General features: G+C 50.2%; 2 protein-coding genes across 3 annotated transcripts in view; one reads left to right on the forward strand and one right to left on the reverse strand.

The window, feature by feature from the left end:
- FAM32A (family with sequence similarity 32 member A) overlaps positions 1–17,399 on the forward strand; it is a 238,875-nt gene that overhangs the window by 199,592 nt on the left and 21,884 nt on the right. The gene's annotated exons all lie outside the window — the stretch shown is intronic.
- TINCR (TINCR ubiquitin domain containing) lies at positions 10,656–10,934 on the reverse strand. The gene has a single exon (XM_088527186.1). The coding sequence runs from the start codon at positions 10,917–10,919 to the stop codon at positions 10,656–10,658; it is 264 nt and encodes an 87-aa protein (XP_088383312.1). The 5' UTR covers positions 10,920–10,934.

The raw sequence follows: 17,399 nt of genomic DNA on the forward strand, positions 1-17,399 counted from the left end.
GGGGATTGCTTTGGATCTGACAAGAACTATAAAGCTCAGCTAACCTTAAAACACTTGCCTCCTGACTGCCAGCTCTAGCATATGAAGCGTGGATATTCCAGCTCAGTTCTCCAAGATGAGTTTTGCTATGAGAACATGCACTCGGATTCTTTGTTATCCAGGGCCTGAGGAAATGCAAAGCTGATGTGCAATAAAGGCAGCTACATCAGCAGTGTATCACTTTGCATTGATATGACTTGGCGTTATAAATGAAGACGTTCGCCTTCCACACGTGTTTGCGAGACTTGCGTGCGTTTAATTTCACAATAGCTTAGGTTCTTTTACAAATATAAATATTTCTCTGAATTTACAACATTTAGCACCAGACTCAGGACGACAACAACAACAACCTGCTCACAAGACTCTCAGTATTAGGAGCACATTATGAAGCAGATTGAAATTTCAGCATCTCTGCACTCCTCTCACCACATCAGCTCAGCCCTGTGCGGAGAGACAGGAAATTACCCCATGGGCTTGGCCTGCAGAACATAAAATGGAGCCTTGAAAAAACAAGGCAATCATCAAATTTCCAGCGTAGGCGGCAATCTGTCTGTTGGGTTTGCACACATACACGTTATCGGGGCCCGCGAGTGCCTAAAGGCAGCTCCTGCCTGCGAAGCACAGAGACACACCGGGTTCCCTCCTGGACCCATAACAAAGGCCGGCATCAACGCTGATTTGGGATTGCGTTCCCCACGGTTTTTATTCCACCGTGCAATTCGCATTGCAACTGCATCCTAAGCGTCCGTTCCAGCAGGCAAAGAGCAATCTGATACAGATTACAGGCCGCCAGGTAAAGTGGCCACGTCACAAATAGGTGCTGCCATCTCCAAGGGTTGTGACACTGGGTGATTAAGCAACTGGGCAGCGCTGCCTGGAATTAGCATCAACTCCAAAAAAACCAGCAGGACAGCAGGAGTCTGGTTAAGCAAAGCAGAAGGGCCAGAAGCCCTTTTGTTAGGGCTTGTCCTGGGGTGTCCTGCAAGCCCTTGTGCGGTGACTTGCTGCTGTCCTTCAGGAAGGGATACCCGGGAAGTGACCCTGCACCGGGCCAGTACAGCCCAGCAGCCTGGCACGAGGGAACGGGCAGCACCTGGAAAGGGAGCACTTCCCGGAGGGAACGGGCAGCACCTGGAAAGGGAGCGATTCCCAGAGGAAAGCTGATATAAAGCAGCCTCAACGGAGATCCAGCACAACCTGCTTGGACCCTGTGAGCTCAGCTGGCACCACCACCGTGTTGGAGTCTTCTGTCCACGGCCAAACAACGCTGTATTCCCAGGGCAGCGAGTGCAGACTCATTGATTAGAAGGCAGGGCAGGAAATTAAATGAGGCAGGTGAATTAGAGCCAGATTTCACAAGCTGCATCTGTTCCTCCGTTCCCTCTGGGTATAACACTGAGGTAACTTTAAAAAGTAAAATTTCGTGCCAAGGAAGGCTGCCAGGCTGATGGCCCTGTAAACTGGAGTGCTGGAAGCATCTGCAGCCGAAGCAGAGGCCGGGCTGCCCTTCTGGAGCGCAGCAGCTGGTGGACACGGTCCTGCCGGGGCTTGTTCCCTCCTCCCGAGGAAATGCAGCTGGGAAGGCTCCAAGGTGGAGCTGAACGCAGCAGCGCTCCGGGTAATCCTGCCTGGGATGCCCCATCAATAGCAGAATCATGGAGGGAAACAGTCCTGGCGAGAAGGAAGTCCATGGTGCAGCTTTCAAAGAGGCAAACGTCTCTGTCTTGCAACACAGCCAGGCTGGAACGTGGACAGGAGCACCTGTGTTCACAGAAACAAGGAAAAATGGTCATTTTCGAGCAGTTCTCCTTACCAGGTCGGATGTTCAGCCATTCAGCAAGAGTCCTGCAGTCTCAACCAGCTGCTTTATGATGGGCCCACATGAGCCAGGAGGGATGGGACATCTCAAACAAGAGACCTGTTTTGCCACCTAAGCATGTGGATTTCAAACACTCATCTGGAGACCCAACCTGCTGCTTGGCTGCGCTCAGGTAAACTCCAAAGGTCTAAATCAAGATTATAAAGAGCAGCTATGGCTTGTTGGGTGAGCGGTGCCATCCCAAGGTAACGTTCAGGATGGCTGAACATGAAGAGCAACAGGCAGAGTGGGGAGGCAGGCGGGCGAGGGAGTAAAAGAGAGGTTGTCCCATCCATTCCCAGCCCTCCGTGCCACCAGCAGTCAAATACAAAAACTTTTGTTCTCTAGAGTTAGCCTCTTTTTTATGCATACTATTGGTTTACGGTACAGAAGTGAGAGAAGGGGGAAAAAAAAAAAAAAAAACAGAAATAGAGAGACTCGGATGGCTTTTCTTCTTTTCATGCCGTACCTGTGATGGTTTCCAGGTGGTTTGGTTTTTTTCTTCATTTTCCCATGCGATAAGATCCATCATTTGAAGGACAGCAGCCAAACTGGCTCATCTGGCTCTGGAGAGGGGCAGCAACTGCACTTAGAATAAAAGATTGTCAGGCAGATCTGAAGTGTCAATCAAAGCCTATCTCTGGAAAAAACATTAGTCTAAGCAGCTCCACGCACCACCACAGTTAATTCACTCTTTCCAGATATCCCCTGAGCTGCAAAAAGGTTTCCGGAGCTGACCAGAGCTGCCAGCTACAGGCATGAGGTGTTTGAGTAGATATTGGACCTAATTCAACTTAGGTCAGTTTGACTTTTGCAAAGCAAGAGCCTGTAATTATCAGGTCCAGGGAAGTAATACTGTTCTCCCAGGCTTTGCCAGGCAAAATGTACGTTCTACAGGAGGAGAGACATCAATTTGGAGGCTGTTGCTGAGTGTGTCCCATCCTCCATGGCACGCCTCCACTTTAATAATATTATTATCATTTAAATTATTATTTATGGCTGCACCCAGGCTGCGTGAGGCACTTTCCAAGCGCTCAGGAAAGCGCTGGCTCCGCTCCAAGCAGCTCATTACTGCAGGACAGACAGACGCGCGGAGGCGCCGCACGGTCAAGGGGCAGAAATGCCGACCCACCCGCAGCGCCCCGAGTGCGCCCGGCTTGTTGGGCGACCTTGGAAAAGCCACAGGCCACCTTCCCACGCCCGGTCCCATCCTGCCCATCGTCCAGCTGGAAAGATCTCCAGCTGTGGTTATGTCACAGCTTTGTCTGCCTCGAACTCTGATTCTGTGCAAGGCTCAGACTGGGAAATGCTTTGTGTTCCTGGAGTGAAAAGCTTGTGGAAATCAGAGACTCCATTTTCCTTGGCATTTCTTCAATGCTTTTGAATCTGAAAAAGAATGTTTTTTATTTGGGCATCCAGAAAATGCCAGTTTGGGAGGTTTGGCAGAAGCCAGTTACTGGTAATTGGAATTCTCTGGGGAAAGTACTGCTGAGGTGTTCATTTATTTCCTGAAAGTAAGTTTGAACGCACCAAAAAAAAAAAAAAAAAAAAAAGTTGTTCTATGAGCAGGAGAACTGGTGAAACTTGTTTTCCTTCTGATTTGTGTCTTAGAACTGTTTTTATTTCCTCCCTTGCTGGTACTCCCAACCTGCTGCAATATCCCCAGGGTGCCCTTATCCCGTTCAGACATTCCCAGCAAAATCCTCAGCTCTTTCTGCACCTTCTTGCTTTGCAGACAAGTGGCAGCAAATGCAGTAGCTGGTTGGAAACCAGGCAGGAACTGAATGACCAGCTGGTATTTTGACACCAGCTGGTCACCTAGCTGTGGCATCTCAAAACAGATGAGGAGCAGAGGTGTAATTATCTTTGCTTCAGTAGTATATTAACTTAAATATCTCTTTTCTATCCAGCTGCTTGGTTTTTTTTTTTTGTAAAAATTGTAGGAATCTATTGTCTGTGAGACCTCTCTCTTCCCATCAAACTGGGTTGGATCAAGCCAGCTGCTTTAAAAGTTACTGGAGCAGGAAAAATGACACACGTGGAAGAGCAACACAAAGAGCTCCTTTCCATATAAACCTTGGTTCAAAAATGAGCCAGCTTTGGCATCTTATCCTAATGTCAAACGAGGTAGTCACTGTAATAGCGACCAGCCAGTCTCTGTCCTTTAGATATGTAAAGTCCATCGGGATGTAGGGCTGTCTGTTGTGCATTTAGCACTCGGTGTGCTGTGCAGAGCCTGCAACCTGCAGCAAAGGAGCTGCTCAGAAGCACGGGCAGCCCCTGCCTTGAGTCCCTTGCAGCTGGATGGCTGCAGAGCGAGAGAAAACGAAGGATATCTCGGATTTACCCATAGGAAAATGAAGGCTGAGACAGCAGCGTACAGAAGAATCCTGTGAAAGGGCTGCAAGAAGGCTCAGATCTGCAGCATCCCCATCGAGTGCCCCAAGCCAAGCCCATCTCGGCTCCGTCTTGCTTCATCACCCAGGCAGAATTCACCCTTTCGTGGGCATCTCGCTGTGAGTCACGGCCTGCGGGAGCTGAGTCACTCTTACCCACGCGTTTCCTTTGGCAGCTCGGACCGCATGGCACGCTGCTGAGGAAACGGTGTTTGTAGTTTTGTTTGGGTTAATTATTCATGGGCCCTGTGCTGAGAACCCTCGGAGCTGCTTTCTGAACAGCCCCGGAGCTGGCGTTTGGGATGGAACTTACCAAGCGCTGGTGGCCGGGCTGCGTTTCCACGGCCAAGCTCTCTTCCAGCTGCTTCCCTTCAGCCCTTGTCACGCTCCCCGTCCCTCATTGCTTTGGCTGTGCTCTTTGGCATTATCTGAATAAGAAAGACGCAAAGATTTAGAGCACTGTAGACATGCAGCCACAAATGGCATTTCACCAAGGAGCCGCTGACCCCGGCGCGGGGGAATGCAAACCTGCATCTCCGGCTGCTTTTCTTCAGTTGCTCCACATAGCGGAGCATCACCCGCTTGGAGGGTTTCAGAGCTGCTCCTTCCAAAGTAAAGATGCTTTTGTCCCCCCCCAGCCACTCTGCATCTGTCGGGAAGCCTTTCCCGTAGACATAGGAGGACGTTTTTCAGCTCAGAATAGGCAGCCTGTAGCTTTAGGGGCTCTTTGAGGATGTTTACAGTGAGCCAAGAGATGGAGGTTTTTTGCAAAACCCAGACTGGGTTCGTATTCCAGGGCTTCTTTCCTTCCCCACTGGAAATTTTAAGGGATTGTAATAGCCAAGGTTTTGCTGTGAGCCTGTCCTATAGCACATCTACCCTATGAAACACCAGAATCCAGGAGACGGTTTTTATCCCAACTGGCAAAACCCTCAGCTAATATAAATCAGTGTAGCTACAGAGAAACCCAGGAAGCTGTGCCAGATCACTCCAAAAGAGAATCTGGTTTAGAATATACTTTCAAATCATTATTTTTATTTTGCTTGGAGCCAAGACAGACCCTTGTGGGATAAATATTACCTCATTTTCATCCACTGAAATCCCATGCAACTTTATGAAGAGAAATTCAGACCCGGTGGGCTGTGTCCTCTGCTGATGCTTTGCTTTTGTTAAATGAACTTTTTGGACTGGACAATAAGCAACTGAGCTAAATACAGGTGGAATTTTCCGGCCGATACTATGCAGGTCAGTAGAGGTAACTCCAGTAGTTCTTTTGGAACTGAAAAAATCACTTAACTGATTTCAAAGGAGTTTACACCAGCAGAGAGCTTGGCCCGCAAGTAATACACATAAATATTACCTTCAGCTACTGAGATGGAGAAGCCAGTCCCCCATCTGGCTGTTGCCTGAGAAACGCATCTCCAGGAGGATATTTTTTAAGCCAGTGTTATTTATCCAGTAGATGGAAGCGGGCCTGTTAAGGCCATACCAGGTCAACATATGTCTAAGCATGTGCTGAAGAACTTAATTAGTTCTCCCTGAGAAGAGAGACTCCCAGAGCTATTTAAAGGATCGTTATCCTACTGTGAGATGCCTTGGAGCCTGCTGCTAGGCCTGAGCTTAACAGGGCAGTTCTGCAGGAGTTGGATGGGAGCAGAAACGCTCCCCTCCGTGCCGAGGGCTAATTGCTGAGCAACCCCAGGAGCAGGAAGGTCAGTGCAAGGAGCAGGCTTCCCAAAATCACACTGAAACTCAGTTTTAAGCATTTAATTCATGTCTGGGTTGTAATGTTGACTTTTCATGCAGGGTTGAAATGTGTAGACCCTGTTATTCTTCTGGTCTCTCTTTATAGAGACTCAGCATCATCTGCTGTGGCTGGTCATTGATGGTGGAGCAATATAAGCCTGGAGTGAGCCGCTGCCAGGTAACTATGTAAAACTAATTGATCCTTATGTCGCTGCAGAAGTCAAATTAGGCAGCAGTTTCTTAACCTCAGCTATACCAGACCTAATGCAAGCGGCTCAAGCATAGGTTTCATGCCAGGCTGTACTTTATGAGGCCAAAAAAGAAGAGTCTGTAGGCTGAATGGCAATAAGGGAATTAGCTAAGTCCCCCAAAGATGGATGGTTTTGTTATTCTGCCAGGAGGCAGCTCCTTGAGGGAATGGGCCTTCGGATAACCAGGCTGAGCAGCCTCTAAATGATAAGGCAGGTTCACAGGCAAATTAAAGCTTGTGTAAGCCCCAACACTCACCGGGGACACCGGGGCTGGCTGGCAGGGAAGGGAGAATCCTGAACATGCTTAACTTGACCTAAGAGTGGCTTATGCACCACGTGGCCCTGCGCTCTGCTCCTCGCGCTGTCGGTGCTTGTTCCTTGATGAGTTGTTATGGCAACTAAGCTAATGCCCCAAGATAGATGTTTTCATGTGTCTCCAGGCCAGAAAATGAACACCAAGAGATTCCAGATAACAGGCAGCTGGCACAGGATGACCAGTGTTTTCATATTAGAGTGCTACGCTCCAAACCTGCATGGTCACGTCCAAACGGCCCGTAAGGAGCAGTCCATGCAGGCTCCTGAAAATGCATCTGGACTGAGCCAAGAATGTGATCCACCGCTCCAGCAATTGAACAGACAACGTTCCTGGCACTGCTTAACTTATTAGTACAGACCCTATCTGACTGACTGCCAGAGGTGACTGCAGCAAGAAGAGAGCCTGAAACCAAGGGCAAAGACTCTGCCGGTGTTCTGGTACTTAAACCAGGTCCAGAGCCAGCGGGAGCTTTACAGCCTTAGGAACAGCCTGTGACGGGCACACAGGAATCACCCTGGATCACCTGCTTCTATCCTCTATTTGAAATAGCTTGTGAGGTCAAGAAGAAAAAAGCTCCCGTGGGTTAAACTGGTGGATTCAGCAGTTCCAAGACAACATCTCCCCATCTAATATGCAGCATCAAATGCATGAAGCAAATTTGTCATCCAGGGGCAGCTCAGCGAGGTAGCTGCTGCCCAGTCCCCCGGCTGTGGGGTGCTCCATGGAAGGTCTCCTTGGATGGTGCTCCCGGAGCCAGCGCGGAGCACCCGGCAGCCCTTGGTGGCAGCGGGAAGGGGAGAAGAGCCCTGCCCGTTTCAGCAGCTCCCACATCACCACCCGACCAGCCGAGCAGCTCTGGGGCCCTGCACCGCCTCCAGAGCCAGCTCGACAGGTTCCTCCGTGGCGTGGGCCACGGTGCCAAGCCCGATGGAGCCTGGGGCGTTTGGGACAGCCTGCTGCATGCCCTGCCGGGCGCTGCTGCCCCTGCCCGCCTGCTCTTCCCGTGCCAAGACTCCCTGGTGCTCTCCTTGCATCGGGCACCGATGGCTCCAACAGCCCCGAGGACGCTCAGCCAGGCGGGTTCTCTCTCTGCCTGTTTGCATTTCCAGTCTTTTCCTTCTTTTGCCCACTTGCAAACTGTGCTACTGTAATATGTTAACTCTCTAGGGCAGAGAATGTCTTTCAGCATGTTCTTTACTCGGCTTCTGCTGCAACAGGGTTGCAATCTCAATCGGCGCAGAGGTAATGTGATTAACAAGGCTATGCACAAGGGGGAATTGCATCCTCAGTGGATGCGGTTTTCCCAGCTCTGGCCCTCCTGTGTGTTTTCCCAGGGTGATGGGTCGTGTTGCCTCAACTCCAAAATGGCTTGCTTGAACTTTCCAACACTAAGGTCCAAATAAATTTTCAACATTAGCTGGCATGCTGATCCCTTTCCTGCCAAGCTGCAGCTTTAAGTGAATTTTTATGGCTAAGTTATAAACCCCAGAAAACAGGAGCAAGAAGTGGAAATGCTGACTTGGCCTTTGCTAAATGCCAATTATCTACAAAGGCATTAAGAGTGGGGGGGGGATGAAAAATAGGGTCATTTTCATGTTTTTTCTGGTTCAGAGTAAACTGTCCCATGAGCCCCTTGTAGGAACACACAGCATACAGAGTGACCATTAATATTTATAGGCATGACACTGAGCTGCAGACCTTGGCAATCAGAGCAACTCCACTTTTGGAATTAATATAGCTGTTCTTGGCTGGCATTTCAGTACAAAGTGGCAAGTAGGGGACACCAGGATTTTCAGGGAGAACTTAAAAAGCAGATGTTGATGGAGACTCTGATGGAGAGCGTCCGTACTTCACTGACTCTGTAAAGTATTAGACCTGACTCTGAAATCCTTGGGGCTGCTGGCCAAGCTCAGCATCGTGTTTTCTCTTCCTTTGTGTGGCTCCCAGCCAGGCCCAGTGCTGCACAGCCTGCTCTCCTGCTGTCTCCGAGGCTCTCCGCTGCTGACCGCGCGCCCAGCTCATGCAGACCAGTCCATCTCCATGGGTGCTATGAGAGCGACGCAGGTTTCTGGTACTTGAAGATGCGGCTCGGTAAGTCCTAAGCCTCAAAAAAGGTGCTGTAATCTCGGCTGCAATGCAACTGCTGCCTCCTCTGTGTGCTAACCCTCTGTCCCGAGGATCTGGCAGGGTGTCGGGTCGCTGAGATCACGCTCAGCCCAGCGCTGTGTTCTGAGCAGGACAAGCCACATGGACCCACGTGGTTCAATATTACTTAGGGGGTCATCCCGCACTGATAGCTCCATTACCCCATCAAGCCTTTAAGAAAAATGTAGGCTGGGTATTTACTGCTCATGCCCCGCTGAGAAGCATTTGGGAAGGGCTGAGGTTGTCATAACCCAACAATCCTTCATGTCCAAGAGCTCAAGGAGAGCAGTGACCTCAGGGAGACACTATCCACCCCCCCAGCTCACCAACCTGAGGGAAGAAAAAACAATAAGCAATGGACAAAGAGGCTTATTTAGGAGCCGGAAAGTTTTTTGTGAAATTCAAGGAGCAGAACATTACAAATCCTGCTTCCCTTTTCGCATACTCCCAAAAATTGAGCCGGAACTTTGAGCAACGCTTTCAAAAATGGCTAGCGGCTTCGAGCGGGTGCCTGAACTCAGCGCACCGGGGGCAGGAGCTGCTGGTGGGTTTTGCATTGCTGCAGCCTCGCACGGCTTTTGCAGCATGTGGGAAGGTGCAGAGCACATTATGGAAATGAGGCATCTGTCAGAGGAGTGTCAATATGTGCACTCCATCATCTGAGCTGCTCTGAATCTTTTTGCACTCTTGAAAACCCAGGCTGTACAATTTAGAAAAATAAACACTGTGAACAACAACAAATACTAATGTTCCTGCTATTAAAAAAAAAAAAAAACACAAGGTGAAAAGGAGGAACTGAGCTAGTGAGCCAAGTTAATCAGAGAGCTGAGATGAGAGATTGAAGAAAGGGGCTATGAGTGACTTGGGGTTTGCAGTTAGCAGAGCGATGTGAAATCTCTTGTGTCTGGCTGAGCTCTGAAAGGAAATGCTTTATTAAATCTTCTTTGTGTGAGATTTCAAGCTGCCTCCGGACTGGAAAATAGGACCATTCCAGTGTGTGGCATCTAATCAGGAACTGAAGTCTTTAGGGCAGGTTGTTCTGCAGAGCAAACCGACCAGCCTGCACACCCACCTCAGAGGGCTCGCGGCTCCGAAAGCTGAATTAGACACAGTGTGCCCTGCTCTGCTGCGCACCTCCTCGCACAGCATCTCCCAAATCCTTCCTAGAATCCAGCATGCCAGCAGTAAGGAGCCAGGCTTTTAGGAAAAACACTGCAACTGGGCAGGGATTTACCCCACCGAAGCTAAACTTGCTGTGGGGCAGAGGATCTCCGGCCAGCTCTCATTCCCAGCAGGACATCCGAGCTGTCCTAATTGAAAAGATGCCCGGAGTCTCCTTTACAGAGCCCATCCAGGCAGCCTCTGGTCTTGCTGTTCTTCCTGCTGAGATCTGGCTGCATCTGGGGGGTTGCAACCTTTTACCATCCCTGTCCAGCTCTCATTTAGCGTAGCTGGCAGCTTGCATGCTCCTATCTGCCAAAGCACCCCCCAAAACCCTTCCAGGAGGTAATTACTAAAAAGAAAGGGACACAGCAGGGCATGGCAAGAGAGCAGAGGACAGGGAAGCGGCTCTCCGTGTCGCACAGCTTCCCCTGCCCTTGGCACTCCTGCCCGTGGGGCCACCCCTCGTCTCTCCCTCTGAATTTGGCCGTGTTGTCAGGAAAGTGGGAGCTGGGGAGAAGCAGGACAGGTTACATTAACCGAATCTCCTGCTCATTTTTCCCCCCTTCTTCCCCTGCTGCATGGCTGGAACCAAAGAGACTTAAACCTCGGTCTGCCTGCTGGAAATTGCAGGGTACGAGCACTTGATTTGCCTTCTGCAAACCACAGCAAGAGCACCTGAAAGGTATGAGACGTGCGGAGCGTTCCCTATCCGTGCACCCCGCTGCAGCCGAGCTCCTCACCTACCTTTTATTGCTGACGAGAAGCAGGACGGAGCCGTTCTGGATATTGGCCTCCTTGAGAGTCTCGTGCTCCTCAAGCTGCCTGGAGTTGTAATAAAATGTCTTCTTCCAGGACGTGACCCCCTCCCGCACTAAGTGAGCCCGCAGGTCCATCACCGTGTCCCTGGGCTTGACAGTGAGGGGCATCATGAGGTCCTCGTCGGCCAGGTGCACCTTGATGTGGTACCTCTTCCAGCGCGAGAAGCTCCTGCGCAGCGTGTCCATCCTCGGCGTTGCGGCGGGGCCCGTGCGGCAGGGAGGAACATCCAGCCGGGTCGGCGGAGCAGGGACGTGGCTCTGAAGAGGCTGCCTGCCGTGAACAACTTTAAATGTCCTGCCAAACCTGTTCCTCCTGGTTGCTGTGCTGCGTGCTTCGCATTCCAGGGAAGAGCTCACCTGGCTCCATGAGCCTGCTGGCTGGGAACTGTCTCCGTGACTCATTTCCACACACCCCTAAATCCCATAATAATTACAATGTCTTTACAGAGCGCTCTTCATTCCGATGGCTCTCAGAGAACTTTAAAGAAGGATCCCCACTGCCCTTAGGAACCTGGGTGCATTTGAGAAATGAATGGGTTTGGTAACCTCCTGTCTCCTGCTCTAAAAAGCTGCCAGTTTTGGTGTACAGTGAAGCTCGCAGCTATTTAACATGGCCATTTTAATGCAGAGGAATAATCTGCCCTGGGAAAGCTTCCTCATGGAGGAGGGAAGGAGCACCCTGAAGGAGCTGCAGAGTCTGGCCGGTGTGAATCCCCCTCGTTAGTGCAGAGCAATTTCCCTTTAGGAGATCTGGACGTTTATTGTCGGTGCACAGGAGGGGACCCTCCAGAAGGAGCTGGGCCCATTCGTTGCTGCTCAAACTATCCGGTATCTGTGAGCACTTCACACGTGCGCCTTGCTGCTTCATCACCTCGGCTTCCTTTTCCTTGCAGATCTCTGCCTCATTGCTGGGCTGCTCCTATCTCGCTCCAACACGTGAGCGGACGCAGCGTCACGGGACTGCAGGCGGCAACAGAGGCCTGGGAATGCCGTAGGGAACGAGTAATGCTGGGGGAATCGCGAGGACACGGAGGGGAAGGAAGCGATGGGAGCCGGCTGTAATTGAATGATCCTGCAGGGCAGACTGAGCAGTCACAGAAGATGATACTTCAGAGCAAACATCATCAAGATAAGGAAGTCTTTTTTTTTTTTCTTTTTCTCGAAAAGATCAAGCCACCCTCTTATCTTGTAGGTAATTTCCTGAGGCCCATATTACAGGAATTAATTCCCTTGGCCATTCTTCTCAGCACAGACCGGTATTTTCAGACCAAAATAGTGCAAGATAGTTGCCTTCAGAGCCTGCTCTTCACTAAACAGGGGCTGCTCCTGCCTATTAGATAACGAAACAAATTGCCAGATTTTCAGATATGGCAGCATTCAGCTCCTATTGAGAACAAGAGATGTGTCTGCTCTCCCATTGAGAAACAAGGAGGTTTCCACCCTCTCTTCACGCCTCCGTTCTCCTTTCCCTCCCCAACACTTTACGTCTCTGCCAAGAACAGCAGCAAATACCTTCAGCTCTGCTACAGGCAGTGGAGATTTCCCTGTGCACTTGGGCAGAAGCAAAGCTTCCAATAGCAAGTCCTTCTTCCCAGATTTGACCACTAAAAAGGTAGGATTATTTTGGTGGGATTTTTGGGTCCTCACTCTGCCACTGAGTTGCTGTGAAAGCTTGAGATGAATCATATCGTGCCTGTATGTTTTTGCTAGCTCATCTCGTGGCTGCTGCGTGGGGTAACACGTGCCCATTAAGCACCTTGTGGGAAATAGTAACAGCTTTTAGCAGAGCTAAAAAGCTCTTCCATGGAAGCATTTACCAACGCAAGCCTCAGTCCACAGATACGTTAGTAATCTTCTTGAAGACAGGACATCATCTCTATTAGAAGGGGATACTGAGGCACAGAGAAGTTCAGAGCCGTTATAACAAAAAATGTCAAAGGGTGGGCTTTTTTCCTCGCATTTAGGCATCTCAGTGAGTAGTCTCAGAGACGTATGGGATCATACATGTTCCTGAAACAAACCGCCAAAGGAAGGAAGCACGGGCCTTAGTGTCAGGGTGCCTGTCCATCGGTGTGACATCTATGCGAGGAGCCAAAAACCATCCTTGCTTTAAAGCCAGAAACTCGTGGATAGAACAAGGGTCTGGTGCGGATCCTGCAGCCATCCGAGGACAGACTCCCATTGACGGCAGCCAGAGCTGGACGAGGCCCCAGCCCCACCGAGATGCGACGGCTCCGGCCGCAGGATTTGCCCAGCGAGTGCCAGGGGAAGCAGAAGGCGTCGTCGTTTCTGTGGAGCCCAACTGGTGTCAGCGCGTCCATCAGATCCATCCTTCTAGCGTGCGTGACAGCCTGGCAGCTGCCAAATACCTCCCTCAGACACCTTGCAGACAGCTCCTGTTTATTTTTAGGGCTGCTCTTTCCAGACAAGGCTCCCAAAGTAGAAGGGGAGGGTGAAGGAAAACACACGCTCTGATTTTTATAATTTCTCTTTCATTGCCTATTACACAGTAGCTTTCTCAAGGACCTCCATCCCCTATCTGCCCATGTTGGACTCTTCATTTTAGGATATCATATTGTAGCCTATGAAAGCCATGAGAAGGAGTAGCATTGCAGTGAAGTCAGCTAATGAAATATTGAAGTACTGAAGCCCTCACTAGAACACATGAATGTCTAATGCCAGTTCCAATTAATTTTGAATTTTTCATTAAACCATTATTAAAAGCAAGAGGACAGCAGAAATAAGGGAAATTGACTTGGGCAGTATATTAAGTACCTTAGTTTTGCTGGAGGATGTTTTATTATCTGTCCAAAGCAATTATTTCAAAAGCTCCTGATGATTTGTGGGCTAAACAGAGGTACAGAATAAAGTTCGAGTCGGCCTTCCTCGAAGTTATTTTAATCCTCTTACCCTGTGCTGCCTCGAAGCCTCCTTGGGTGATGTCTCTGGCATGTCCTATGCGACTGGAAGACCAGACACGTTGCTCTGAAGCTCTGTAATAACGCACAGCTCCAGCATTATTTACAACTTAAACACTCAGGTAAGCTTTTCTCCTACGTTGAGGGCAAACGTTCAGAAAAGACATGCAAACATTCAGAGAAATGTTCATTAGGAAAGCCAGAAAAGCCACTTAAGACCCAGGAGGCTACGAAATTTTTATTTTTTCTTTTAAGAAACAAAGCAACAGCATTCATAAAATGTTGTCTCCTGCTTTTCAAAGCTTCTCTTATCCCATTGACAAGGGCAAAAGAGAAACACCTGCATAAATTAGGGGCTTCAATAAGATGCCTCAAGTTGGGTGAGATGATCCTGGGCCTTATAATACCTTCTTATAATGCCAGAATAAAGATACTTATTTTTTAGCCTTTTGGTTGCAATGGCTCTGATTTGCTGCTTGATAAGCTATTTATTGCTGAAGAGGATAGAAGCCAATTGGGATGTTGCAGGAAATAAAGGTTTCTTCATTTCCTGGTACGATCAAAGGGAAATTACAGCAGCTAGGGAAAAGCTGGCCCTGGATCCCCAGGAGGAGCCTGCACGTCTTTGGCACCCTACAAGGGTGCCCCAGCTCTCAGGTGCTGGTATTTTCATTCCTGAAGTACTCAGAGAATTGTAGGATTGAACCGCCGCGTGCTCTACAGATAAGCAGGATGAGAAGGGCCTTTTCTGTCACTCAGTGCTTTCCTCCCCCTGAGACGTGCTTGGCTCTATAATGACTGGGCTCACTTTATATGTGGAGTTACATCTACAGCAAATGAACAAAAGGCTAATAAATGATTAATAAATGCTTTGAAAAATGGGTAATTAAATGCAACAGCTTTTAAAAGTCCAATGGATAAGCACAAAGCATGTAAGCCCGAGCGATAACGCTTTCTCCTGATATAACTTATCTACAGCACACTGCTCACATCAGCAGCAGTGCTTAGAAATACTATTAACTTATTGGGCAGAAGGAATAAAGAGCTTTTCAGTGCAAGAGGAGCACTTCTTCTCCTGGGGATAAGGGCAGATTCCTCATTGTTTGGGCCATTTAAAATCCAGGGAAGCTGGGAGGTGCGTGTGGTGGCAGATAGGGAGGTGTGAGTGACAGGACACAGTGACAATCTCTGCAAGGGCCCTGGCTGCCAGCAGGGTCCTGAGCTCCCAGGTTCACTGCTCCACTGCATTTGCAGCCCCAGTTTAAAAATACCACCAAAAAGGGGCTCCCAGGGTGATCTGGATTTCAATCCCCCTGGTGCCATCTAGGATTTCTGCCACTGGTGCTGCTGAAGTTACCAACCCGGACAGATCCCGATGCAATATCAGAATCCCACTCCAGAAAGGCCTACAATTTCCCCATCTAGGTGCCCAGCATCAACGTGGCATTACGGGGAGCTGCTGGATAGAACGATTGAACTTAAAACAGGCTCCAAAAAAAGCTAGGGCTATTCGGCCTTGAAGGCACAAACTTGCCTGGTTTCAACACCTGCAAGTTTTCTGAGCAAAAGTTAGAGGCGAATTGGTGACATTTTCTGGTGGAAAGGGAAATGGGAAGGAAAAAATAAAACCCAGTAACGCACATGTTAAATGAACCAGTCAAGTGCAGACAATGGAAAAGCTGAAAAATGGATATAGGGGAAAGCATTCTGCAGTGGTAGTTATTTGTCGACACAGTTCTTTATAACTCGCCGGATGGGAGATTCATGACCCTGGGAAGGAGTCTGGATCCTCCAGGGCTTGGCCCGAGGCAGCCCATGACTCACTTGCCTGCCAGTTTTGGCAATGAGCTGAGAAGCAAGATAGCAGAATGCCTCGTGGAAGCAGCAGAACAAGAGACAAACGAATTAATTGCTGGAAGAGTGAAAAAAAATAAACTGTGCACATCGTGGAGGGATGATGGAGAGAGGGAGCTCACGCTGCAGAGGCCACTGGAGGAGCTGGCGGCCCCTCTATTTATTTGCGGGCAAAAGAAATGCAGGATGCCTTGGTCTTAAAAGGTGAGGTAGGCAGAAATGGAAGATTTGAGGCTTTACCAGCCATTGCACCAACAGCAAGACGGTTTTCCAGTGGTTGGAGGAGGAGGAGGATCTGCGGATCTGCATTGCCATCTAACGGCGAGGAAGAGCCTGCAGCAGTCGGTAGGGGCCCGAAATGGGCTCTAGCGGTGAAGTCACCAAGGAGAGGACAACACACGGCAAGGGACACGCTCTGCGCCAAAGGGAAATCCTTGTCACGGCACCGGGTTTTCCCAGCAAAGGCAATATGGACAGCGCGGAGATAGCGAGCGGCTCGGGTGGAGGCTGCTGATCCCTCCTCTCCCAGTGTCCTCGCAGAAGACGCCAAGGTCCTTGTACAACCTGTACTGCACCTTCACCGAAGGAGACGCTCGGAGGCTCCTTTCTTCTCCCGGGGGCTTGGTCACACACTCCTTCCCAAGCCAGGGAAGGGCAGCGGCTGCGGGAGCCACGGGGATGTTGTTCCGAAGGGCCGCCGTGAATCTTTGGGCATTTCTCTGCAGTTCATGAAGGGGTGGGAGGAAGGGAACGTCCCTGCTTTGTGCGGGATGACGTGTTCCTTGGTGTTCCTTCCTATGAGCGTCTCTGAGTCATGTTGCTCACTTGATTAGAAAAGGAGCTTCTGGCTGCAGGAGGACGAAGGAAAATGAGCCCAGTTCGGCATCCAGCGCTCCAGCCCCGAGCCCGAGGCACAGAGGGGCCAGGCAGAAGAAGTTAATAAGAGGCTGTGAGAGCAGCTTGAAACCCACACTCAAGGTGCTGGGCAGCCACAGGCCCAAAATCTCCAGCTGCAGAAAACCCGTGGGCACCGCAGAAAAGGACGGGCCATGATCCAGGATGGAGATAAATGGTGTGAGGTCGGCCCCAAGCTGTGAGGAGCAACGTGGGCTGCCGTACACCACACGTGGAGCTGGGGCAACGTGCACTGTGGTGCTCATTAGGAGGGTTTGTTATTTCTTAGGGTTTGTTATGCTTCGATATCATTTTCTGCAGGTTTGGTCACGCTTCATTGAGCGCCTCGGCCCATCTCCAAAGAGCGGTTCCGGTACAACCCAACAGCAGCTTTTAGTGCTGCTGCTTTGTCTTTCACTGTGCGAATCACAGGACTCGGACAAAAGCGCAAAACAAAACAAAGAAGGAAAGAAAAAAAAGGGGAAAAAAAAATACAACACAGCAGGAGAGGCGGGAGCTGCGGCCCCGCCCCCGAGGCGGGGAGGCCCCGCCCCTTCGCTGCCCACGCGCGGCCTTCTGGGAGCTGTAGTCCAGGCGCGGGCCGCCATCTTGGCGCCGCCAGAACACCGCCCCCCGGGGCGCTCCTCGGCCGCCATCTTGGGGCTCTGAGGGCGGGATGGCGGCCTGCGAGGCGGAGGCTGGGGAGGGAGGCAGAAAGAGGCAGAAAACGCCTAAAAAAGAGACAGAAAACACTTCAGAACAGGGCCAAATCCCCGGGTTTTTTTTTGACTTTTCATGTAGCCATCGGTGTGGGAAGATGTTGTGGATTTGCACAGGTCTGAGCTGCAGAGCAGGTGTCAGTGCAGGGCCCTTTGCCCCATCCAGAACAAGAGGAGGAGGCTCCTTCCTACAGCTCAGCGATCCCTTATAGTGCTCATCAAGCCACAGTTTAGCAGTGATGTTCAATTCTCTATGCATTTAGTAAGCTAATTTTCAGAGG

This window comes from Tinamus guttatus, unplaced genomic scaffold (genome assembly GCF_059628265.1).
Source record: "Tinamus guttatus ecotype Peru unplaced genomic scaffold, ASM5962826v1 Tinamus_guttatus_pri_ptg000261l, whole genome shotgun sequence".
Classification (NCBI taxonomy): Eukaryota; Metazoa; Chordata; class Aves; order Tinamiformes; family Tinamidae; genus Tinamus; species Tinamus guttatus.

Excerpts from the sequence above, each read along its gene's own strand:
- TINCR (XM_088527186.1), bottom strand. The coding sequence starts at position 10,919 with ATGGACACGCTGCGCAGGAGCTTCTCGCGCTGGAAGAGGTACCACATC.